The sequence below is a fragment of the Coptis chinensis genome, chromosome 3 (assembly GCF_015680905.1).
Source record: "Coptis chinensis isolate HL-2020 chromosome 3, ASM1568090v1, whole genome shotgun sequence".
Lineage (NCBI taxonomy): Eukaryota > Viridiplantae > Streptophyta > Magnoliopsida > Ranunculales > Ranunculaceae > Coptis > Coptis chinensis.
In genome coordinates, this window is record NC_141458.1 from 99340845 (window position 1) to 99361597 (window position 20753).

The window sequence follows — 20753 nt, forward strand, 5'->3', positions numbered from 1 at the left end:
AGTGGTCCCAGCTTCTATCAATTCTTACTCTGAGCTTCAAATTCCTAACTAATTTGGTGGCTTGCTTTATCAAACTGTAATGAGTTGTCATGTCTAAATGCTGCAACATTATATAATGTTAGATCGACCGAGAACAGATAAGTAGGAGATTATCTTTTCAAAGTTAATATAATTAACTAAAAAATAAATATAAAATGAAAACAAAGGTATGTCCAATGAAGTAATAAACTGTAATGATTTCAAACACTTGGCATATATAGAAAATGGTTGTGTATATTCCAATAAAGAACAAAAGAGAATAAAAAAAAAGATAGCGAATGTGAATAATGTCTCCATAGTAGCTGCTGGTCCTCTACACTATAATAGAATAAAAAAATTAATTAGTTAATAAGCAATTCTCTCTATATGAAGTTAAAAATTGAAAATTTGAGATTGAACTAATATATTTTTTACCTCATTGTAAATTGTTGAATGCTTCTTTGTAGACAATGTTCTGAGTGTATCCTTCTGGTTCGTCACCATTTTTCTTGATTAGGAATTTCAGTCCTGATCATGTAGTTGTTCGTTATACTGCAACGTATAGTTGTCCATGACTGAAAACTGGCTTAGGCAAGTATACCCCCACTTGCTTCAATGTATGTCCTTGACTTTTATTTATTGTCATTGCGAAACAAATCTTTATTGGAAACTGTATTCTCTTCAAACTGAAAAGCCAGTTCATGCACTTATAAGTTGTCTCTATCCTTGGTATATCAGTTTCCCCGCCAATGTTGCTCCCTGTTATAATTTTTGCTCTAATGACCTTTGGAGCTAATTTGATAATAATAAGTCTCGTTCCATTACAAAGACCAAGGCTCTGGTTTATGTTTCTAATGAGCATGATTGGCGTGCCAAGTTTCAACTCCAGCTTATGGTTTGGAAGACCAGATCCTTTAATTGTGTTAAGAAATTCAACTAGGTATACTGCATACTGTTCTTCAATATTTTTAGATATGGAGCTTAATGAATCGGCGCTGAAGTACTCACGCATTTGTCCCTCGAAAGAAAACAGGATGTGGGAGTTGATATCATCTACAGACTCATTTGTAGGTGGCAGAATGCATCCGTCTCTGAAGTATTTGTCATCCATGTATTTTGATGGTAAATCTTTGTAAATATTTGACACGATATCACTTATGCTGTCATTTCCAGGGGGAATAAGAAGATCATTAGGAATTTGGATCCAATTTTTTTCTTTACCTTCGAATATGGAAATGGCAGGCAAGTTTCCTTCTCCGAGGTCTAATACCCACTTGCTGAAATCTGACACCAATGAAGAATCCACATTCTCTAAGCGCATGTTTCTAGTTAGCTTGAAGACTTTGCAATGTTGCCAAATATGTGATCTGTTTATTGATGAAGCAATTATTAATTCCCTTGTACCTCTTGGAATGACAGGTAAAATCTTCCTGAAATCTCCCCCTAGCAGAATAATTTTACCTCCAAAGATCTTGTTTTCATTTTCTTTGCCCATTAGATCTTTCAGCGTCCTGTCTACTGCTTCAAAATCATGCATGTGGGTCATAGGAGCTTCGTCCCAGACTATAAGATCAGCTCGTTGAATAAGTCTGGCCAGCATGGTGTTTTGACTTATATTGCAGGTTGAGTACTCATCAATTTCTATTGGGATTTTAAATCTTGAATGCGCTGTCTTTCCACTTGGAAAAAGTAGAGCTGCTATTCCCGAAGAAGCAACTGCAATGACTATTTTCCTTTGTGACCACAGTTGGGTCAGTATGGTATTTGTTCCGGCCCCCACAAATGTGGCCCAATAAAAGCCCAATTCAATATAAAGCCCACACTCAAAGTCCATGCTACAAAAAAGACCACGCTCAAAGCCTACATCCCACGATGTTTTGCAAGTCAAACAACTTCCACCAACTTCATCCCACGACAGTTCTCCCGCCAGTTCTCCAACTTCATCCCACGACAGTTCTCCCGCCAGTTCTCTAACTTCATCTCCCACCAGTTCTCCAACTTCATCCCACGATTGGAATATTGGAACGAGGAAGTAACTATCACCGATCCTACCTATAAAATCCAACCTTCGTCATTTTTCCAGAACTACGCAATCGAGACTTGATCCCAAGAAATATCTTTGGGTACATAGGCAACTTCAAAACCGAAGTCCAGTCTCATATTTCCCCAACCACCATCTCCTTCACCATCTCCAAAAAAACATTACTTCCTACCCTCAACTGGTGTGTTTTGGCAAATCTTGCTGAAACATATTTGGCGCCGTCTGTGCTCCTACCCTCAACCACAAACAAAAGTTACGTCAATGGCTTCTAGAAAAATCAACAACGGTGAAAGTTCCCCCTCACAAGTTCAACACTCACCTTCTGCTGGGAATTCACTTTCCAAGTCCGATGGACCTCGACCATCTACGACTGAGAGAGTGGGTATTCATGTATCCGATCCATCAACTCAGGTCGACCGTCGTCTCCGACAATTGGAGAGCAAGAATAAAAATCTGAAGAAACAGCTGTGTCAACTTCTCGAAGATGATTCAGGGTCCATGACAAAAAGTGTTTGGGATCGTTTGAACACTGAAGCATCTCTATTAAAGACTCCAAGCACAAACTCCCGCACCAAGAGAAACCGTGCGAGTCGCTTACGAAAGGCTTCAAACAGAATGTGCAACGCCGAAAGCCCACACTTTCCAGTGTAATCGTAAGCGAATCCCAAAACTCCTTTGCCGACCTTGATGCCGACCACCCTGTGAGGGATCGCCAACTCACAAAAGATCTCATGAAGAAAACAGGTTTAGCCAAATCGGACCATACTAAGGGAGATCGGAAAAATATCCATATAGGTCGGCAAGGTAGACTGCCCAACCAACGAAAAACCAATGAAGTTCCTTACCCCAAGCTCTAAGAAGGGTAGGCAAGCCACTGCAAGTCCTCGTCGCAACAGCAATATGCGCCGATCTGGACAGCAGCACTATTCACCGGGCAGTTCCAGTTCACAACCTAATCACTCAAGTTGTAGTCCTAATCCAAGAGCTCATTGTCGGCCGAAGTATGTTGACAATGGTAGCAATGGAGATGGAGACTCACTTGCAACAGGTCAAGAAAATGGTTGTGACAGTCCAGCACTCCGTCCATATTCTCCCGATGTTCACCATAGGAGACGAAGGAACCGATCTCCACTACTGGCTCGGTCACCTTCACCTGCATGGACGGGTCGACGAGAACTCACTCCCCCTCCTCCGAAGAAATCTTGGCCAAAACGTCCACAGTTCGGTCGGGACCATCGTCGAGAGAATGTTCCATTTTCTGAACGACGTCTCCATGAGATGATACTGAAGGCTGTTAATGATAAGGAGTCACGAGAAAACAAAATTCGAAATCTCGCTATAGAAAGTGGTATCGATTCTCCCTTCTCTTTCCGAATCCAAACAACCGTTCATCACAAGGACTTTAAGCAGCCAGAATTTGAGAAGTATGGTGAGATTGATGGAGATCCTTTAATGCATCTTGTTAATTACAGAAACAAGATGATCTTATGGACTTTCGACGATTCTCTTCTTTGCAAGTTATTCCCATCTACACTCATTGGAATTGAGTCGATGAGATGGTTTAACATGCTTCCATAAAGATCCATCCACAATTTTACTGATTTGGCTTACAAGTTTGCCGAGCATTTTCGTCACAACTGGAAAGAACCGAAACATATTGATTCTCTATTCAGTATTAAACAACAAAAAGAAGAAAAACTCAGTAAGTTTGTTGCGAGATTTCGGAAAGCGGCTGTTGAAATCCCAGATGCATATGATATTCTTGTCATTTATGCCTTCAAGGAAGGCATTAATTATGATAGGGACGGCATTTACAACTCTATTGTAAAAGACGTCCCAACAACTCGTTATGAACTTTTTTCTCGAACTCAATAGTTTATTCGAGTTGAAGATGATGCATCGGCACGAGTTCACAGAGATAGGGATCGAATAAGCAAGCCGCAAGAACAGAGTCAAAGACAGAAGTTTCAACAAACATCCGATCAAAAGTCCAAGAGTGATGGTAGGCCACAACAATGGAACGGCAAAGAACAAAAGAAACTTCCCGAGTTAAAGCTTACCACCCTCAACGAGAAGTATGCTGTTATCTATGAGAAGATTAAGGGAAAGAATATCTTATCTCCACCTTTTCCCCTCTCCGAAGATACCAAGGCTACATGTGACAAATCACTATGGTGCAAATTCCACTATGATTTTGGTCATGAAACTGAACAATGCCGATCTCTAAGGGGTCGAATCCAAGGTTTGATCGAGAAGGGTATGCTCCAGGATTACGTGCTGGGTAAAACAAAACAAGCTTTAGTCGTGACCGCACACAATGTAATCAAAGTCAGTCATGCCAGAGTTGATTCAATGTCTAACACCCAGCGCAAGAATTTCAATCACTCCAAGATCATTGATCTCAGCCACCACTATGTTTATAGTGGATATGATTTTCTCCACGGTATGGGTACTGAGACTTATGAGGAAGGACCTTTATGTTGGACTGATAATGATCTAATAAGAGTGCACCACCCTCATTATGATGCTGTTGTAATCCAAGCTTTTGTTGGAATTCATCGTGTGCAGAAAATCATGATCGATACAGGTAGTTCGGCAAGTGTGATCTACAAGCGTTGTTACAAAGGACTCAATCTCCCTGAGAAAATGATAGTTCCCGATCCAAATCCTATCATTAGCTTCGGATGGACAAAGAAGAAAATCAATTGGTAGATGCTCTCTTCCGGTGACATTAATGAACAAGGAAGTTACAATTGATTTTCTTCTCATGGATTGTAACTCCTCCTACAATGTCATTCTGGGAAGAGATTGGATCCACTCAATGGGAGCTATCGTTTCTACTTTCCATCAGGCTATCAAGTTCTGGTGTGATGGTATGGTAGGCAAAGTTAGAAGTGATCAAATAGCAGCTTTGAAGTGCCATGAGTCTGTACTCGAAGATTATAAAGATTCGGAAGTCAAGGGCAACTCCATCCTAAATGTCGATGGGGGGGAAATAGCAATTACAGAATTCCATTGGTTGGGTAAATGCTATGGAGCAGCGTTTAGGTGCCCCCCCGACCATCGACAGGCTTCTTGAAGTACAGATCGGCAACCAGGAAGAAGAAACCACTTTTATTTCTGCAGAAATTTCCAAGAAGAAACAGGATGAACTCATTGAGCTTTTGAAGAAAAATTGCACAGTGTTTGCATGGATGGTCAAACAAATGCCTGGGATTGATCCTTCACTGGCATATCACAGGCTGGATATCGACAAAACACAAAAGCCCACCGTCAGAAGCCTCGCCGAATGGCTCCCGATCGAAAGCTCAAAGTGAAAGAAGAGATCGACAAACTTCTAAGTGTTAATTTTATAAGGCCTGTACTATATCCGAAATGGATATCCAATGTAGTAGCAGTCCCTAAGAAAAATGGGAAACTTAGAATCTGTGTTGATTTTACTGATGTCAATAAAAAATGTCTTGTTTACCCGTATCCCTTGGATCGTATTTCTGAAATGGTTGATGCCACTTCAGGGTTTAAACATATTTCTTTTATGGATGCCTCAATGGGATTTTATCAAATTGCATTAGCTGAAGATGAACAAGAACTTACAACTTTCATAACAGACCAAGGCTTATTTTGCTATAAGGTAATGCCTTTTGGTCTAAAAAATGCACCGGCAACATATCAGAAATTCATAAATACATCATTTTCAGACTTCTTAGGCAAGTTTATGGAAGCTTATATTGACGATATGGTCATCAAGTCGCATGAAGAGTCTTCTCACCTTCATCACTTGCAAAAATTCTTTGATCGGCTTGTGCATATTCCAATGCGTCTAAATCCAACAAAATGCGCATTTGGGTTAGCATCGGGTAAATTTCTTGGATATCTTATGACCAAATGAGGCATTGAAGCTAATCCTGATCAAATCTGTGCAATTACCAAAATGCCCTCGCCAAAAACAAAGAAGCAGATCTAACAACTTACAGGTAGGATAGCCGCTTTGGGTAGATTTATCTCAAAATATTCAGATCGGCTCCACCCCTTTTTTCAAGCCATAAAGGGATCCCCAAAATGGACAGATGAGTGTGACGTAGCTTTTCAGAAAATGAAAGAATACCTAGTACAGCCGCCAATTCTTGCTAGTCCGACCACCGGACAAACAATTGGCATCTATTTGGCGAAAGATCGAAATAGGCTGAGTGCCGTCTTATTCATTGATGATGAAAATGAACAACCAATTTTCTTCATAAGTAAGACCACTTACGACTCCGAAAGCAAGGTATTCAAAGATTGAGAAAATAGCTCTCTCACTTGTCCATAGTGCACGAAGATTGAAGCCTTATTTCCAAGGGCGTATCATCAATGTCTACACTGAATACCCCTTGAGAAAAGTTTTTCAAAATGCTGATTTGAGCCGATTAGCAGAATAGGAAACATATTTTAGTGCCTACGAAATTATCTACAAAGCCCGATCATCTGAGAAAGGCCACGCAATGGCATCACTTATGGCCGATTTTCCTGTCGATGACATACCGACCATGGAAAAGCAGTTTGAGGAACCTCCTCTTAATCCACAACAAGGATCGGCCGATCCTTCCACAAGTGCTGACTCTTCTTTATGGATTCTACATACGGATGGTTCAAAGAACAAATCAGGTTCAGGCCTAGGTTGTGTTTTGATCCGATCTGATGGCGAAAAAATTGAAAAATCTGTTCGCCTCGGATTTTGCTCATCAAACAATGAAGCTGAATATGAAGCGGTTCTTTATGCAATGCGAACAACACTTGACCTGGGGGCAACAAAGATCAAATTATTCACTGACTCAAAGCTTGTGTCGAATCAATTTGGCGGATCTTTTGTTGCTCGAAATGATAGGATGGCTGCATATGTCCAAAAAATGCATGAGCTATCCATTCATTTCAAATCCATTCACGTTCACCAAATACTCTACGCAATGGTAATCGTCATGCCGATGCCTTAGCCTATCTCTCTGCCGCAGTTGATGTTAACAATGAAAGAAAAATCTATATTGATTTCCAACCTTTTCCAAGCATAACTGTTATAGAAGAACATGTTCAAAACTTATATATTGCTCATCTATGCTATTTCCAGACGACATCTCGGAATTGCGAATTTGAGCAAGTAAATGCCATAACAACAAGGAAAAGAAAGAGAGAAGAGCTAGCTCAATCGGCCGACACAAGTTTAGAATCTCACTCAAGGGAAGCAGCTCAAGAAGATTTAGCCGACCATCAAGATTTGGCCGATCATCGTGTTGATAGTGATTCTCCACTCACACAGGATGCCGACCAAAGCAATGTTGATATGGAAGATGAGTCCCATGAAGCAGATAATTCTCCAGAAATACCACATTTGGATCTCCAATCTATCGACGGTGATTCTTCACCAGATGATTGGAGACCTACTTATTTAGAATTTCTGCAACATGGAACTCTACCTGAGGATTCGTCACTTTCCTATAAAATTAAGAGAGATGCCTGGAAATTTGTCATAATTCCAAATTCTAAAGGTAAGCTCCTACTTTATAGGAAGGCAAACAATTTCAGTCCTCTTCTCAGATGTCTTTCCAAAGATTAAGGTCATCTAGTTCTCGAAGAGATACACTCCGGACTTTGTGGAAACCATTCTAGGGGACGTAGTCTTGCACATAAAGCCATGACTCAAGGATACTGGTGGCCTAGCATGCAAAGACACTCAGCGAAATTTGCCCAAAAATGCATACCATGTCAAAAACATGCAAATATGGGCAAACTTCCAGCAACGGAACTCCACCCAATTCTAAGCCCTTGGCCTTTTGCAAAATGGGGCTTGGATATTGTGGGACCCCTACCAAAGGCTCCTGGAAGTGTACGATTCTTATTGGTTGCGATTGATTATTTCACTAAATGGGTAGAAGCTCAACCACTTGTCAACATCTCAGCAACAGATGTACGACATTTCTTATAGAAAGACATCGTTTGTCGCTTTGGAATTCCATCTAACATCGTCTCTGACAACGGTAAACAATTTGATGCAGAAGAAATACACAAATTTTTGTTCCTCACTAAAAATTCAGCATAATTTTTTTGCTCCATATTATCCACAAGCAAATGGACAAGCAGAAGCAACTAATAAGACGATTCTCTCGACTTTGAAGAAGAAACTTAATGAAGCAAAAGGAAATTGGGTTAAAGAGTTGCCAGCAGTGCTTTGGGCTTATCGCACCACTCCAAAGCATTCTACCAATCTTTCCCCTTTCAACCTAGCTTATGGCATGGATGCTGTCCTCCTGACAGAATTAATTGCACCAACGACAAGGACAGAAGCGGTACAAACTGGAAACAATGATGCTGCTCTAACTTTGGTGGCAGATTCAATCGATAAAACTAGAGAAGAAGCTTTACAATGTCTAATAAAATATCAGGCAGACATGAAACGTAAATATGATAGAAAGCTTTGCCTCAAAAGTTTTGAACCAGAAGATTGGGTACTTAGCCTAAAACAGAAGCTTATTGAATCTGGGAAGCTGTCAGAGAATTGGGAAGGACCGTTCATCATTGATAGGCCAGCATCTAAAGGGTCTTATTTCCTTCGTAGAATAACTGGAGAAAAATTTGCCAAGCCATGGAATGCTTTTCATTTGAAAAAGTTTTATCATTGAATGTTTTGTTTTTCATTTCATTGTAATCATTTCGTAATTCAATAAAATTCGGTCCATCTTTCGTTTTAACTAGGAATCAAATATAAAAAATTTCCTTATGTCATCATTAAACTATGGGGGCGGCGACTCCCCAAATTTCATTATGTTATCATTACATTATGGGGGCGGCGACACTCCAAATTTCATTATGTCATCATTAAACTATGGGGGGGACACCCCAAATTTCATTATATTATCATTACACTATGGGGGCGGCGACACCCCAAATTTCATTATGTTATATCATTACACCCCAAATTTAATGATGTTATCATTACACTATGGGGCGCTGACTCCCAAATTTTATTATATTATCATTACATTATGGGGCTGACACCCCAAATTTCATTATATTATCATTACACTATGGGGCGACACCCCAAATTTTATTATGTTATCATTACACTATGGGGCGTGACTCCCAAATTTCATTATATTATCATTACACTATGGGGCTGACACCCCAAATTTCATTATGTTATCATTACACTATGGGGGCGACTCCTAAATTTCATTATGTTATTATTAAACTATGGGGGCGGCGACACCCCAAATTTCATTATATTATCATTACACTATGGGGGCGGCGACACCCCAAATTTCATTATGTTATTATTAAACTATGGGGGCGGCGACACCCCAAATTTCATTATGTTATCATTATACTTTGGAGGCGGCGACACCCCAAATTTCATTACGTTATCATTATATTATGGGGGCGGCGACTCCCCAATTGCGTTATCCTTAATACTTATATCTATTTTGCCGACCTACCTAAAGGCCAGATTACCCAACTCTTATATATTTTGACCGACATATTCTGATTACCAATCTAATAAAAAATAGATAAAATCCAATAATCATGAATACAGTAAAAAATAAAATAAAAACATAATCGAGAAAGAAAAAATTGTAACCTAACCTCACATCATCCTAACAATAAAAAACAAAAATTTCACTCAAGAAGTTGCGGCAGAATGCTATCGTCCACTGGAACTGGAACACCTGTTAGATCTGATAGTGATACATCTTCCAACTTCCTATAACACATAGTATAATAATCTGACAGCTGCTGCAATTTTTCCCGTTTCTCAGAATCTCTCGATTTCTAAAGTACAACACTTGCCGATGCTTCACGCAACAACGCCCCAAATTTCTTAGTTTCAACTGTATGCTTCTCAATCATATCATCCTTCTCTTCACAACCAACCCTAAAATTTTCCACCCTCTCATGATATTCATCTAACTCCTTCTTCAAAAATGCATTCTCTTGCAATAGTACCTTGTGGTCTCCTCTAATCCCCTCAGTCTCGCAAACTCGTTTTGCCAATTCCAATTTCTCACATTTTAAAATCTCAACTTCATCACTCAAAACCTTCTGCTCCTTGAGAACAACAATTTCTTGATTCTGTTTCGACAATTCAGCTTTCATGATATTCATTTTCATCTCATAATCGTGCAAAACTACTTCATTTCTCATAAGTACTCCTCTCATACGTTCATTCTCCTGAAAGATGAGGTCTCTCTCCTTCCAAATATTTCTCAATCTCAAATATTCACTGGTTTTAATCTTATAATTTTCTTTTGCTTCTAAGATTTCTTTAGCACAATCCCCAATCTTCGACGTCTAAGAGAACAAAAATAGTGTGTTGATAAAAAATAAAAATAAAATAAAAAAACACAAAACACAAAACCACACACAAAATTACCTCTGCAAGCTTTGAATTCAACATATTAACGGTTTTTACAAAATCTACGCTACGTTGATAATCCAAACACAATAACTCTGGATCTGAAATATTAGACAAAATGATTTAAAATAATAATATATAATAATACGTAAATACTATAAAAATAACTATTCAACATCTAACCTTCAATTGCCAAGGCTTGCACGTCTGGAGTGATGAGCATAGGCATTGTAGAACTACCGCTCATCCCTGGTTGCGACGAAGAAGGTACAGTTGAGCCAACAATGATGTCGGTACTAACAACAGTAGACACTTCTGTTGACACGCGTGCATCGGTGTCAGCAGAAGTCAGCAATCCAGCATTTGTACCAACAATCGTTGACACTTCTGTTAACATACTTGCATCGGTGTTAACAACAGAAGTCGGCAATCCAGCACTAGTGCAAACAACAGTTGATACTAAACTCGACACACCAGCAATGGTGCCATCAGCAGAAGTTGCTACACCAGCATTAGTGCCAACAACAGGTGTTGGAACTCCAAAACTACTTCCACCAAAAGGAGTTGGCACTCCAAAATTGATCTTGACAACAGAAGTTGAACCCATTGTATCTCCACCATCGTCAACTTTTTCCATCTACATTACCAAAAGAACCATTAAACAATCAATAACGAATATTATTCTAAATCACAGAAACAAGATCAACACTAACATCAAGTCCAGATATACTGTTAGTCATCGCTTCCCCACCGATATCATCATCATCATCATCAATATTAAGCACATCAGTAGTTTTTTGTACAGGAAGACAAAAAACCTGTCATAATGAAACATCATTCCAAAACATATTATAGGTATTACATATTTGATATTTTAAAAGAAATATTATATACGTACCAATTCTCGACTCTCAATCCCTTCCTCAATTTTACTTGAGTTATCCCCAATTTTCTTTTCCTTCTTTTTTGGACGTACGCTTCTTTTCTTCTTTCTAATATTTTCTTGTCCACTATCATCAGAGTCATCTCCTCCTACTTCTTCGTCATCTTCACTGCTATCATCTACAATAACATTCTTTTTTTTCTTTGAGCCACAGTAAGGTGCTAATTCTCTAGGCTCATTAAGCAGTCCAGTTTCTATATCATGATAATAATCTACTATATCGTCTGGAAACGAAAGATCATAGACATCTACATTATGGCTAAACAAACGAACAAATTTCTTTTTTATCATCTCGCTGCTAAACACTGATTTATTTGGAAACTTCAGAAAATCCCCTAAAAAAACAAGATAATCAAAATCAAAATGTGATGCTAACTATTTAAAATTATAATTATAAGAATATTGAGTTAACATCTTACCTGATATATTGTTAGGATAATCAATATTTTCGAACCTCCAACTGCCTTTGATCTTAAAACCATACAATTTTACATTCTTGTAGTTGGAAGGCATCCCATAAAACCGATAATTCTGGTTGTGATGGTTATGATATCCCAACGCATAACTTTTAGAAGAAGCCTTGTTTTGCCGCAGAGGCTTCAATAACTCAAACAAAAGGTCTGACGACATACTCTTTTGATAAACCTTACAAATTCTTACTACACGGGAAAATATAACCCAATAGCCAGGAGATAATTGTAAAGGATGTACTCTCCATCGAGCTAATAACTCGGACACTGATTTTCAAAATGGAATACTATAACCAAGCCAAAAATGTGAAAACAATAAAATTATCTCGTCATTTTCACATTTTTGGTCGATATCGCTACCAACATACTCAATAGAAACATCATCTCCAATATCATACTGTGCTCTCAAACTATCTGCATCAATACCCTTCGCCACCCTATTCATATTAAAATCCCCCTTATCACCCCATCTTCTCTTCAAGTTATAATTCATCTCCATTAAACAAATATTTTTAATACTGTCAAAAACTAAACAAAATAAAAATCTGACCTTTTCCTAAATCTCGATTCAATTGATCAAACCCTCAAGCCACGAAACCACCTTGATAAGCACTAGAGTATCCAACGTGCAAACTTTACTGAGCAAGACGAACGAAAAAGTATTATAAAATCAGAACTTTGTTTTATTTTTCTTCTCTCTCAGTTTTATGACTGATGAAGAGCCGACTTGCGTTCTTTTTATATCCAAGGACTAAAGTAACGTAAACCAATAGGTTTCCATGTGTTTCACAACCAATAAAATTCATTGGTTTCTTGTGTTGGGTCTTTCACAAACAATAGGTTTCTATTGCCGCATCTCTGGCGAAAAGAAATACACTCGCATGGCAAAAGAAGACCAACAAATCCACGACAATTGTTCCTTGAAATTGTTGTCGCTGCATATTTATTGGTTCCTTGAATCTTTTATTGCCGCTGAATGCCGCTGCTATTTTGCCGCTGGGTGTGTAATATTGAATGTCCCTGAATGTCGCTGCTATTTTGCCGCTGGATGTGTAATATTGAATGCCGCTTCTAGGATTCTTCCAATTTAATCCTTTGCCGCTGAATGTTGTTGCTAAGACTCTTCCAATTTAATCCTTTGCCGCTGAATGTCGCTGCTATTTTTTCGAATTGCCGCTGGATGTGTAATTGAACTGCCGCTGATGTGTTGATCCATTTGAATTGCCGCTGGGATCGAATCGCCGCTGTCACTACTACAAAAAAACACATTAGCCACGGTTGGCAAACTTGTATATACCACTGTTTACCCAATAACAGTGGCTAATAGTTACTTACCACGGTAAAGATATCTTTTCTAATTTTGGTACAAACAAATCCCACTATTCTTCTAAAACAGTGGTATACAATGCCCCATATACCACGGTACAAGCCAATATGCCTATTTTGTTTTCTCATATTTATATACCCCACTGTTTCTACAGAAAATAGTGGCTAATGTTTTCCAAAAAAATTAATACCGTGGGTAAAGCAGTATACCAAAACCCCCCTCCCTTAATTAAAAAAGAAAAAAAAAAGAAGGGAACTCATCTGCTTTTTTTCAACAGAACACTTTTCAACTAGTTACCAAAAAAACAAAGAATTCTCAACTTCTATTGGTCTCTTTTTTCAACTAGCTAGGGTTTCAAGTATTGATTTTGTTCATTTCTCAATTTCGGATTATAGGTATTTGGTTTTGTCTCCCTCTCTCTCGATTTCTGCTGTAAATTTAGTGGTTTTGCTTTAAATCGTTGGTAGATGTTAATAGGGTTTTCTAAAAATGTAATTTTCTTCTCCAATTTAAGTAAAGCCCAATGTTGTAGTGATCTTTGTATGTGATCATTTTGATGACTCATATTCTACTAGAAATGGGGATGGTGTAATGACTATTCAATTTGATATACTTAATACTAGTAGTAGTACTAGTGTTTTTGTTAATTACTAAGAAGCTTGTTCCTGTCATGACTTATGCTTCTAGTACTGGGCTTGATTTGTCTTTGTCGAGTACAGTGGATCTTTCATTTGCTAGTAATGTGGTGTTGGACCAGGTTTGAGTACAACAACAGTTGGAAATAAAGCTAGTGGTGAAGAAGAGTAGGAGGGGCGAGGCCAAGGAGTTCTCGATGATCGTGGGGTTACATTTTAATTGGAGAACTGGAAGATGGGAATCTCATATTTGGTTAGTCTATTGTTTATATTAATTGATTGGGTCTATTTTAGTTTTGTGATTAATTAGTTGCACAATTTTAATTTTGGCGTGTTTTTTTTGTTTAGGTAAGGAAATTGTGTAAGTTGATTGGTGATGAATTGATCTTATGAATGGTGTTTTTTAATGATGAATTTGGGATTTTGGATTTTGTTTTTTCTGTTTTAGGTGGATTTGATATTGCTCATGCTGGTGCAAGGTGAAATTTGCATACTAGCCTTCTATAGTTCTATTCAATTTTGAGTTGTTCTTGGTTGAATTTTGTTTTGACTTAATTAGGTTGGGTTATGAATTGTCTAGTGTATGATCGAGCTGCTATTAAGTTTCGAGGAGTTGAGTCTGATATTAATTTCAATCTTACTGATTATGAAGATGATATGAAACAGGTATGATGGGGTTCTTTGATATTATGACTTACCATAAGTTTGTAATTAGCACATTAGAATTATTTTAACTCGATTTGATCATCAACAGATGAGGAACTTGACGGAGGAAGAATTTGTCCACATTCAACGTCGCCATAACACTGGATTCGCAAGGGGGAGCTCTAAATACAAAGGTGTCACGCTTCACAAATGTGGTAATTGGGAAGCTCATCATATGGGACAGTTCCTCGGCAAGAAGTAAGAAATCTCCGACTCGACTCCATACATTTATAGAATGTCTGTATGTAGCTATTAGGCCTAAGTTCGAGACTGCTTGCTCTTCAAATTGAGTCTCTATATTCTAGTCGTGGGGTTGTTCGGTTCTTGGACACAGTATATATGCATGGAAACCCTGTTATCATCGTTGAGAATACGACGCTTGCTTGCATGCATATATATGTATTTTGGGTTGTTCGATACTGAAGTAGAAGCTGCAAGGTCCTACTAAAAATGAATTTCACTCTCCTTGATACTGAATTTTTTAGCAACTCAACCTCTCAATATATTATTACTTGCAACAATCATTTTATGATCTTATACGTATATATGATTACTTGTAATGTTTTGGTTGAACAGAAATGGGTGCAAACACTTGGTTTTAGGCCAAGGCAGGCTATGATGTTGTGGAAATGGATTTATGAACATGGCATTTGGGCACATTCTAGTGATGAATTGAAAGGTATTCTTATGATTAGATTCTGAGATAGTGGCTACCCTTTTGGTTTATATGCAACTATAGCATACATTTGCTAGTTGTGATACTACTTGTGATATCTGAACAGGTTGATTTGGAGAGCTCAAATGGACACTATTCAGTCACAAAAGTCTCTTTGTGTAATGCATCCACATTATAGTTTTGTTGACAACATATTTTCTTATCCTTCATCCTTTATTTCCTTATTGAGCCAGCTTCCGGTTCGTCAGACAAGTTGAATTGAAAGGTGTTAATTGCAAGTTGTTTAGTTAACAATCACTCTCAATTCATGTATTTTCAAATCAGTGGGAACTTCAACATCTGCATTTGCAATTGTGGTTCGAGGGAAATGTGCGGCCTAGTTTCTAGTATCTGGAGGAGGCATGTGTCACAACTATAAGCTTTGCTAGACAACATAGAAATTTCGTATCCATTTTGACATTCTACCTATAAAGTATAAGCTTAAGGTATTTTCTACTGGTTGCTCATATTATTTGTCTTTGTGACTGTTTGGTCTTTAGAAGTAACTAGTAAGTAGGGTTGGTCATTAGTTATTGATATTCAATTTGTTAGTTTTTTTTTTTTGAGAACCATATAATTATCTAATCATTAGTTAGAATAGATAGTCATATTTATCAGTGGTTATATATGTAATGAGCTATATAAGAAGCTTAGGCAACCTCAAGCTTTAATGGAGTGTGGAATTTGGTTTAGATCAGCATGTGTTCTCGATTTACCATTTTCATAAGAATACTTTGGTTTAGACCAACATGTGTTCTTAAGGTGCCAAGTGTCCTTAGCATCATAAACAAATTCTTATGCATACATATTGTGTGTTTGGAAAAATATATATATGCTTATGAATATTTTCCATGTTTGTACTTAGGGCCCGTATCAACCTGGTAGTAAAGAGTGTGAGTATTACGTAATGAAGTTTATGAGAGAAATAATGGAAGCTTCTTCAGATAATTCTTTTGAAAATAAGGTATAAGTTGTCATACACTAGCATTCTCTATTTTGTGTTACTCTTCATTATTTAGTTATTATATTACTCTATGATATTTGATCGTGCAGATAACAAATCTATCCCTCAAAGATACATACACACAAGAGGAACTTGATGTTGTTCGACTTGAAATTCTTAGATTCATCTAGCATAATGAAGTGTTCGAGCCAAGTGTTGTGTTTTAGTTAGGTTTTGACCCATTCCAGTTAAGGTTTGGTATTTGGTCTCACCATTTTTTTGATATTTTAGATGGAACAAATAGATTGCTCTTTTGATTGATGGAACAAGTTAGGTCATTATTATTTTGATAGAACAAGTAAATTTGGATGTTTATTTCATTATTGATGACTCGAAAAAGTTCAAAACTCTTTTAGCAATTCAATGTCTTCGTGTTGGATGTTTAAATTTATTTCTTTTGTTCATGTTGTACTATGAATTGTTTATTTGAGTAATGTGTTTTTAAATCCAGTGTGGATATATATGGTGAAAAGGGCAGGTTGTAGGTTGAATGAATATGATTAGAATCAAATAATTAGGGGCTTTTATTTTTTTTTAAAAATGACTATAAACCACGGTTTGGTAAGAACCGAGGTATAAGTAGTTTATATACCCCACGGTTTTTATCCAACCGTCGTATTAGCATCACTATTCCCCACGGTTCACATCGAATAGAGCATATTGTTAAGACTATTAACCACGGTTTGGAAATCCTAATATCACGGTTTTAGTCAAAACCGTGGTATATAAGAGGTACTATTACCCATGGTTTTGCTAGAAGTATTTGTCACGGTGGTTGTTACCACGGTATGAAAACAGTGACTAAAGGCTTTTTACCACTGTAAATAACAGTGATATATGAGCTTTTCTGTAGTAGTGTGTGTTTTCTAACATATGAAGTATTGGCCGCTGTCCATAGAACTGCGCAGGGAAATCAATTGGACTGGAATCAACTGATGGATAGTGTATTGGCCCTTTTTCACCACCCTCAGGAACCGGTGGAGCTGATGGAATAGCATCCATTCTAGTGTGCATAAATGCCGCTCGCAAGCCCATAAATGCCGCTTGCAATCCCTTTGAATCATTGTGACAACGGAAGTTTTGTTATTCCAAGATAAAGAAGAACAACAGAACCTCTCTAATAAAGATTTGAATGCCAAAGATGAAACTAATAGAAAGCTGAAGGAGTTACTTAGTCTTGAAGATACCTAGTGGAGATTGAGAGCTAAAGCTTTGTGGGTGACAAAGGGCAAAAGATGTACAGGATATGTTCACAGAGTTGTCAATGCTAGAGTAGAAGTAATACTATATCTAGGTTATAGGTGGATGGGCAGTTAGTTAATACATGATCAATAAGTGATTAAAAATCAGATAGTTGATTGGTACAACAATTTATTTGAGGAAGAATTCCTCGTTAAACCTATTCTTGATGGCATTGAAATTAACTCTGTGGGAGCCGAAGCTGCAGCTTGGTTGGAAAGGGACTTTGAGGAAGACGAGGTCAAAGTGGCCCTTAAATCTTTGGTGGCAGAAAAATCCTTTAGGCCAGATTGGGTAGAATGGGGTTTGGTCAGAAATGGTGTAGTTGGATTAAAACATGTTTGTCGACTATGCATTCTAAAAGATCTTAAGGGTTGAGGCAGGATGCCTCCCTCTCCTATGCTATTTATCATTGTGGCTGAGGCTTTTTATTAAATTGGTGATCAAGGATGAAGAGCATGTGGAGAAAAAGTGAAGAATTTGAAGTCGATCTTCATATGGTTTGAGGTTGTGTTAGTGATGCAAACTTCTGCAAGAGTGATGTCTATGCAGTGAATCTTACCTCGACGATAGTATAGTGTATCGCTTCATTGATGTATCAGTTATGAAATCATCGTTGGAAGAAAGCCGGGACGAGATACATTGACAACCCGCCGGTGGAGTCACACCGGACACCAACCCATTTGGTGCAAATGATGCGTTGGATTGCTTCCATGCTTGTAACAGTTTAGAAGATCTTTGCCTTAAATCCAAGCAGTGCTGTTCTATCACTACGATGACAAGCTTCTGTTGTAAGGGAGGAATAAAGGGAGAATGCTGAAGTTAGCTGTTTAGGATCTGATGCTGCATAACCAACTTATTGTGATTAACTGAACAAGGACTCAGCGTCCAGTTTTCCTTCTTCAATTCTGAAATTATTTTTATACAGGACTACAAGTACAATGTGATCAATTAGATTGACCCACCTCAATTTCCACTATCCATTTACTATTTTACCAATCAATATAACAGTTTACAAACCAACAAACCTATAAAAAAAAAAAAAATCTTTGCCACACAGGCTTTGCCCATGTAACAAAGAGAGGGCGATGTTCCGGCCCCCACAAATGTGGCCCAATAAAAGCCCAATTCAATATAAAGCCCATGCTCAAAGTCCATGCTACAAAAAAGACCACGCTCAAAGCCTACATCCCATGACGTTTTGCGAGTCAAACAACTTCCACCAACTTCATCCCACGACAGTTCTCCCACCAGTTCTCCAACTTCATCCCACGACAGTTCTCCCGCCAGTTCTCCAACTTCATCTCCCGCTAGTTCTCCAACTTCATCCCACGATTTGACAGTTCTCCAACTTCATCCCACGATTGGAATATTGGAGAACGAGGAAGTAACTATCACCGATCCTACCTATAAAATCCAACCTTCGTCATTTTTCTAGAACTACGCAATCGAGACTTGATCCCAAGCAATATCTTTGGGTACGTAGGCAACTTCAAAACCGAAGTCCAGTCTCATATTTCCCCAACCACCATCTCCTTCACCATCTCCAAAAAAACATTACTTCCTACCCTCAACTGGTGTGTTTTGGCAAATCTTGCTGAAACAGTATTGTAGAGGAATGTCTTGCCAGTCCATCCTCCTCCATAGAAAAAATAAACCCCACCTGAGTTTGTATTGACTGCATTTATAATTTCATCATATATAGTCCTCTGGTCATGATTCAGGCAGTTTTGCATTTCATGAAATTGTTGGTGCATTTCATTGTGACTATATTCTTGTTCTTCCGTGATGAGTCTATCTGGGTCTCTAGGTTCTAACCTCATATCTTTGAACAGTATCTTAAAATCCTTCAGTTGACAGTTTACTTGTTTCAGTAATCTGTCAATCTCAGTCAGCGCATGGTTTCTAAGCTTTTTAGGTGTTAAAATCAGATCACCGTCATTTGCTCGGAGTTCTTTCTTTGTCCAGTATGTCGTCTATAAACAACTCCCAATGTCTGTTCCATAGAACCAAAGGTTCACTCACCTCACAGAAAACTAATAGTGTCGCAAATAACTACCTCAAGGAAGCACTACAAGCCCATTGACTTGCTTCAACGATTGCATTGTTCCATTAAATCGTCATTTTGCAACAGTCCAAGTGCAAGACATGTTGATTTGAAATCCTCATACACCTTGCCGTTGACAGTTCTGAGATCTTTATATGACGTTGCACCTTTTTGAACATTTAATACCATTCGCAAATAAAACCGTTCGCCTGACGTCGGATGTGCATAAAAGATCCTTCCGATTTTTACTCTTTTCTATCTTAATTTCCAATATTTCAGAGAATCAATCCAAACAAATTTTAATGGGAAATCAACATACCTCAGGTGTCTACCATCTTCATGTAATTGGTTATAGCGCATCCACTCTGTAAATTTGGTTTTCTTTGCACTTTCACAGGTGATGACTTCATCGGTGTTGTCATCGTCATGATAGAACATCGTATGTTTGTCTTTAAGATGGAATGGTAGTCTCTCAATAGGTGGGTATTGATATTGGATATCGTAACCAAATAATCTCCAGCAAGCTTCATGTGCAGATACATACCGACAGTCTAAGAATCTTTGAATTTCATCAACTTGTATTATTGTTTCTTTGGTTTCTGTGTTTTCTACAGTGGTATCAGTCTCAACAATAGCAGTGGATCTATCTTGACCTTTGCTCAAGTATTTGAAGAGATACTTGACCATTTGACTTCTATTATAGAACTCCACGTTGATGTGTGCTCCATATTTCTTTGAAAGAGTTGGATTATAAGGAACAACCCATCTGTTATCAACGGTGAAAGTCTTCTTCTTCCATTTTTTTGTAGTTGTTTTACCTGGTCTTCTCATGTACATTGCAAATCCCTTGTCATCGGATGTAGTTTCTTCGCAAAATTCTTTTGGATAAAGTCTAGTACATTTTCTTTCGTTCATGCAAGGCGACTTCTTGTCTAGCTCTCCACATGGACCGTGAATCATGTTGTCTACGACAATTTCATATAACAATGGGTCATCATTTTTTATCAATGTCAGGATTGTCAGCTGGTGTAGAAGGCTTGTCATCAGGGTGCAACCAAAGTAGTATGTGAGCGTGTGGTAGACCTCGTTTTTGGAATTCAATAACATAGATTGCTGCAAAATTCAAATCTAAAAGTAAATAAATATGAATGCTTGATACCACTATATCACATGAAAATTTACAAACAAATTTGTAAATATTTAAAAACAAGTTATGTGACTCAAGTTATG

General features: G+C 38.0%; 1 protein-coding gene and 1 pseudogene across 1 annotated transcript; one reads left to right on the forward strand and one right to left on the reverse strand.

Annotated features, from left to right (window-relative positions):
- LOC147512084 (nucleotide pyrophosphatase/phosphodiesterase 1-like) overlaps positions 1-20753 on the reverse strand; it is a 99062-nt pseudogene that overhangs the window by 14629 nt on the left and 63680 nt on the right.
- LOC147512086 (floral homeotic protein APETALA 2-like) lies at positions 14015-14769 on the forward strand. The gene is made up of 4 exons (XM_086599443.1): positions 14015-14067; positions 14263-14293; positions 14395-14480; positions 14569-14769. The coding sequence occupies exons 1-4, from the start codon at positions 14050-14052 to the stop codon at positions 14719-14721; spliced, it is 288 nt and encodes a 95-aa protein (XP_086455569.1). The 5' UTR covers positions 14015-14049; the 3' UTR covers positions 14722-14769.

Excerpts from the sequence above, each read along its gene's own strand:
- LOC147512086 (XM_086599443.1), top strand. Across the intron at positions 14,294-14,394 it reads ATTGCTCATGCTGGTGCAAG|TGTATGATCGAGCTGCTATT; the intron begins GTGAAATTTGCA and ends TGAATTGTCTAG. Across the intron at positions 14,481-14,568 it reads ATGAAGATGATATGAAACAG|ATGAGGAACTTGACGGAGGA; the intron begins GTATGATGGGGT and ends GATCATCAACAG.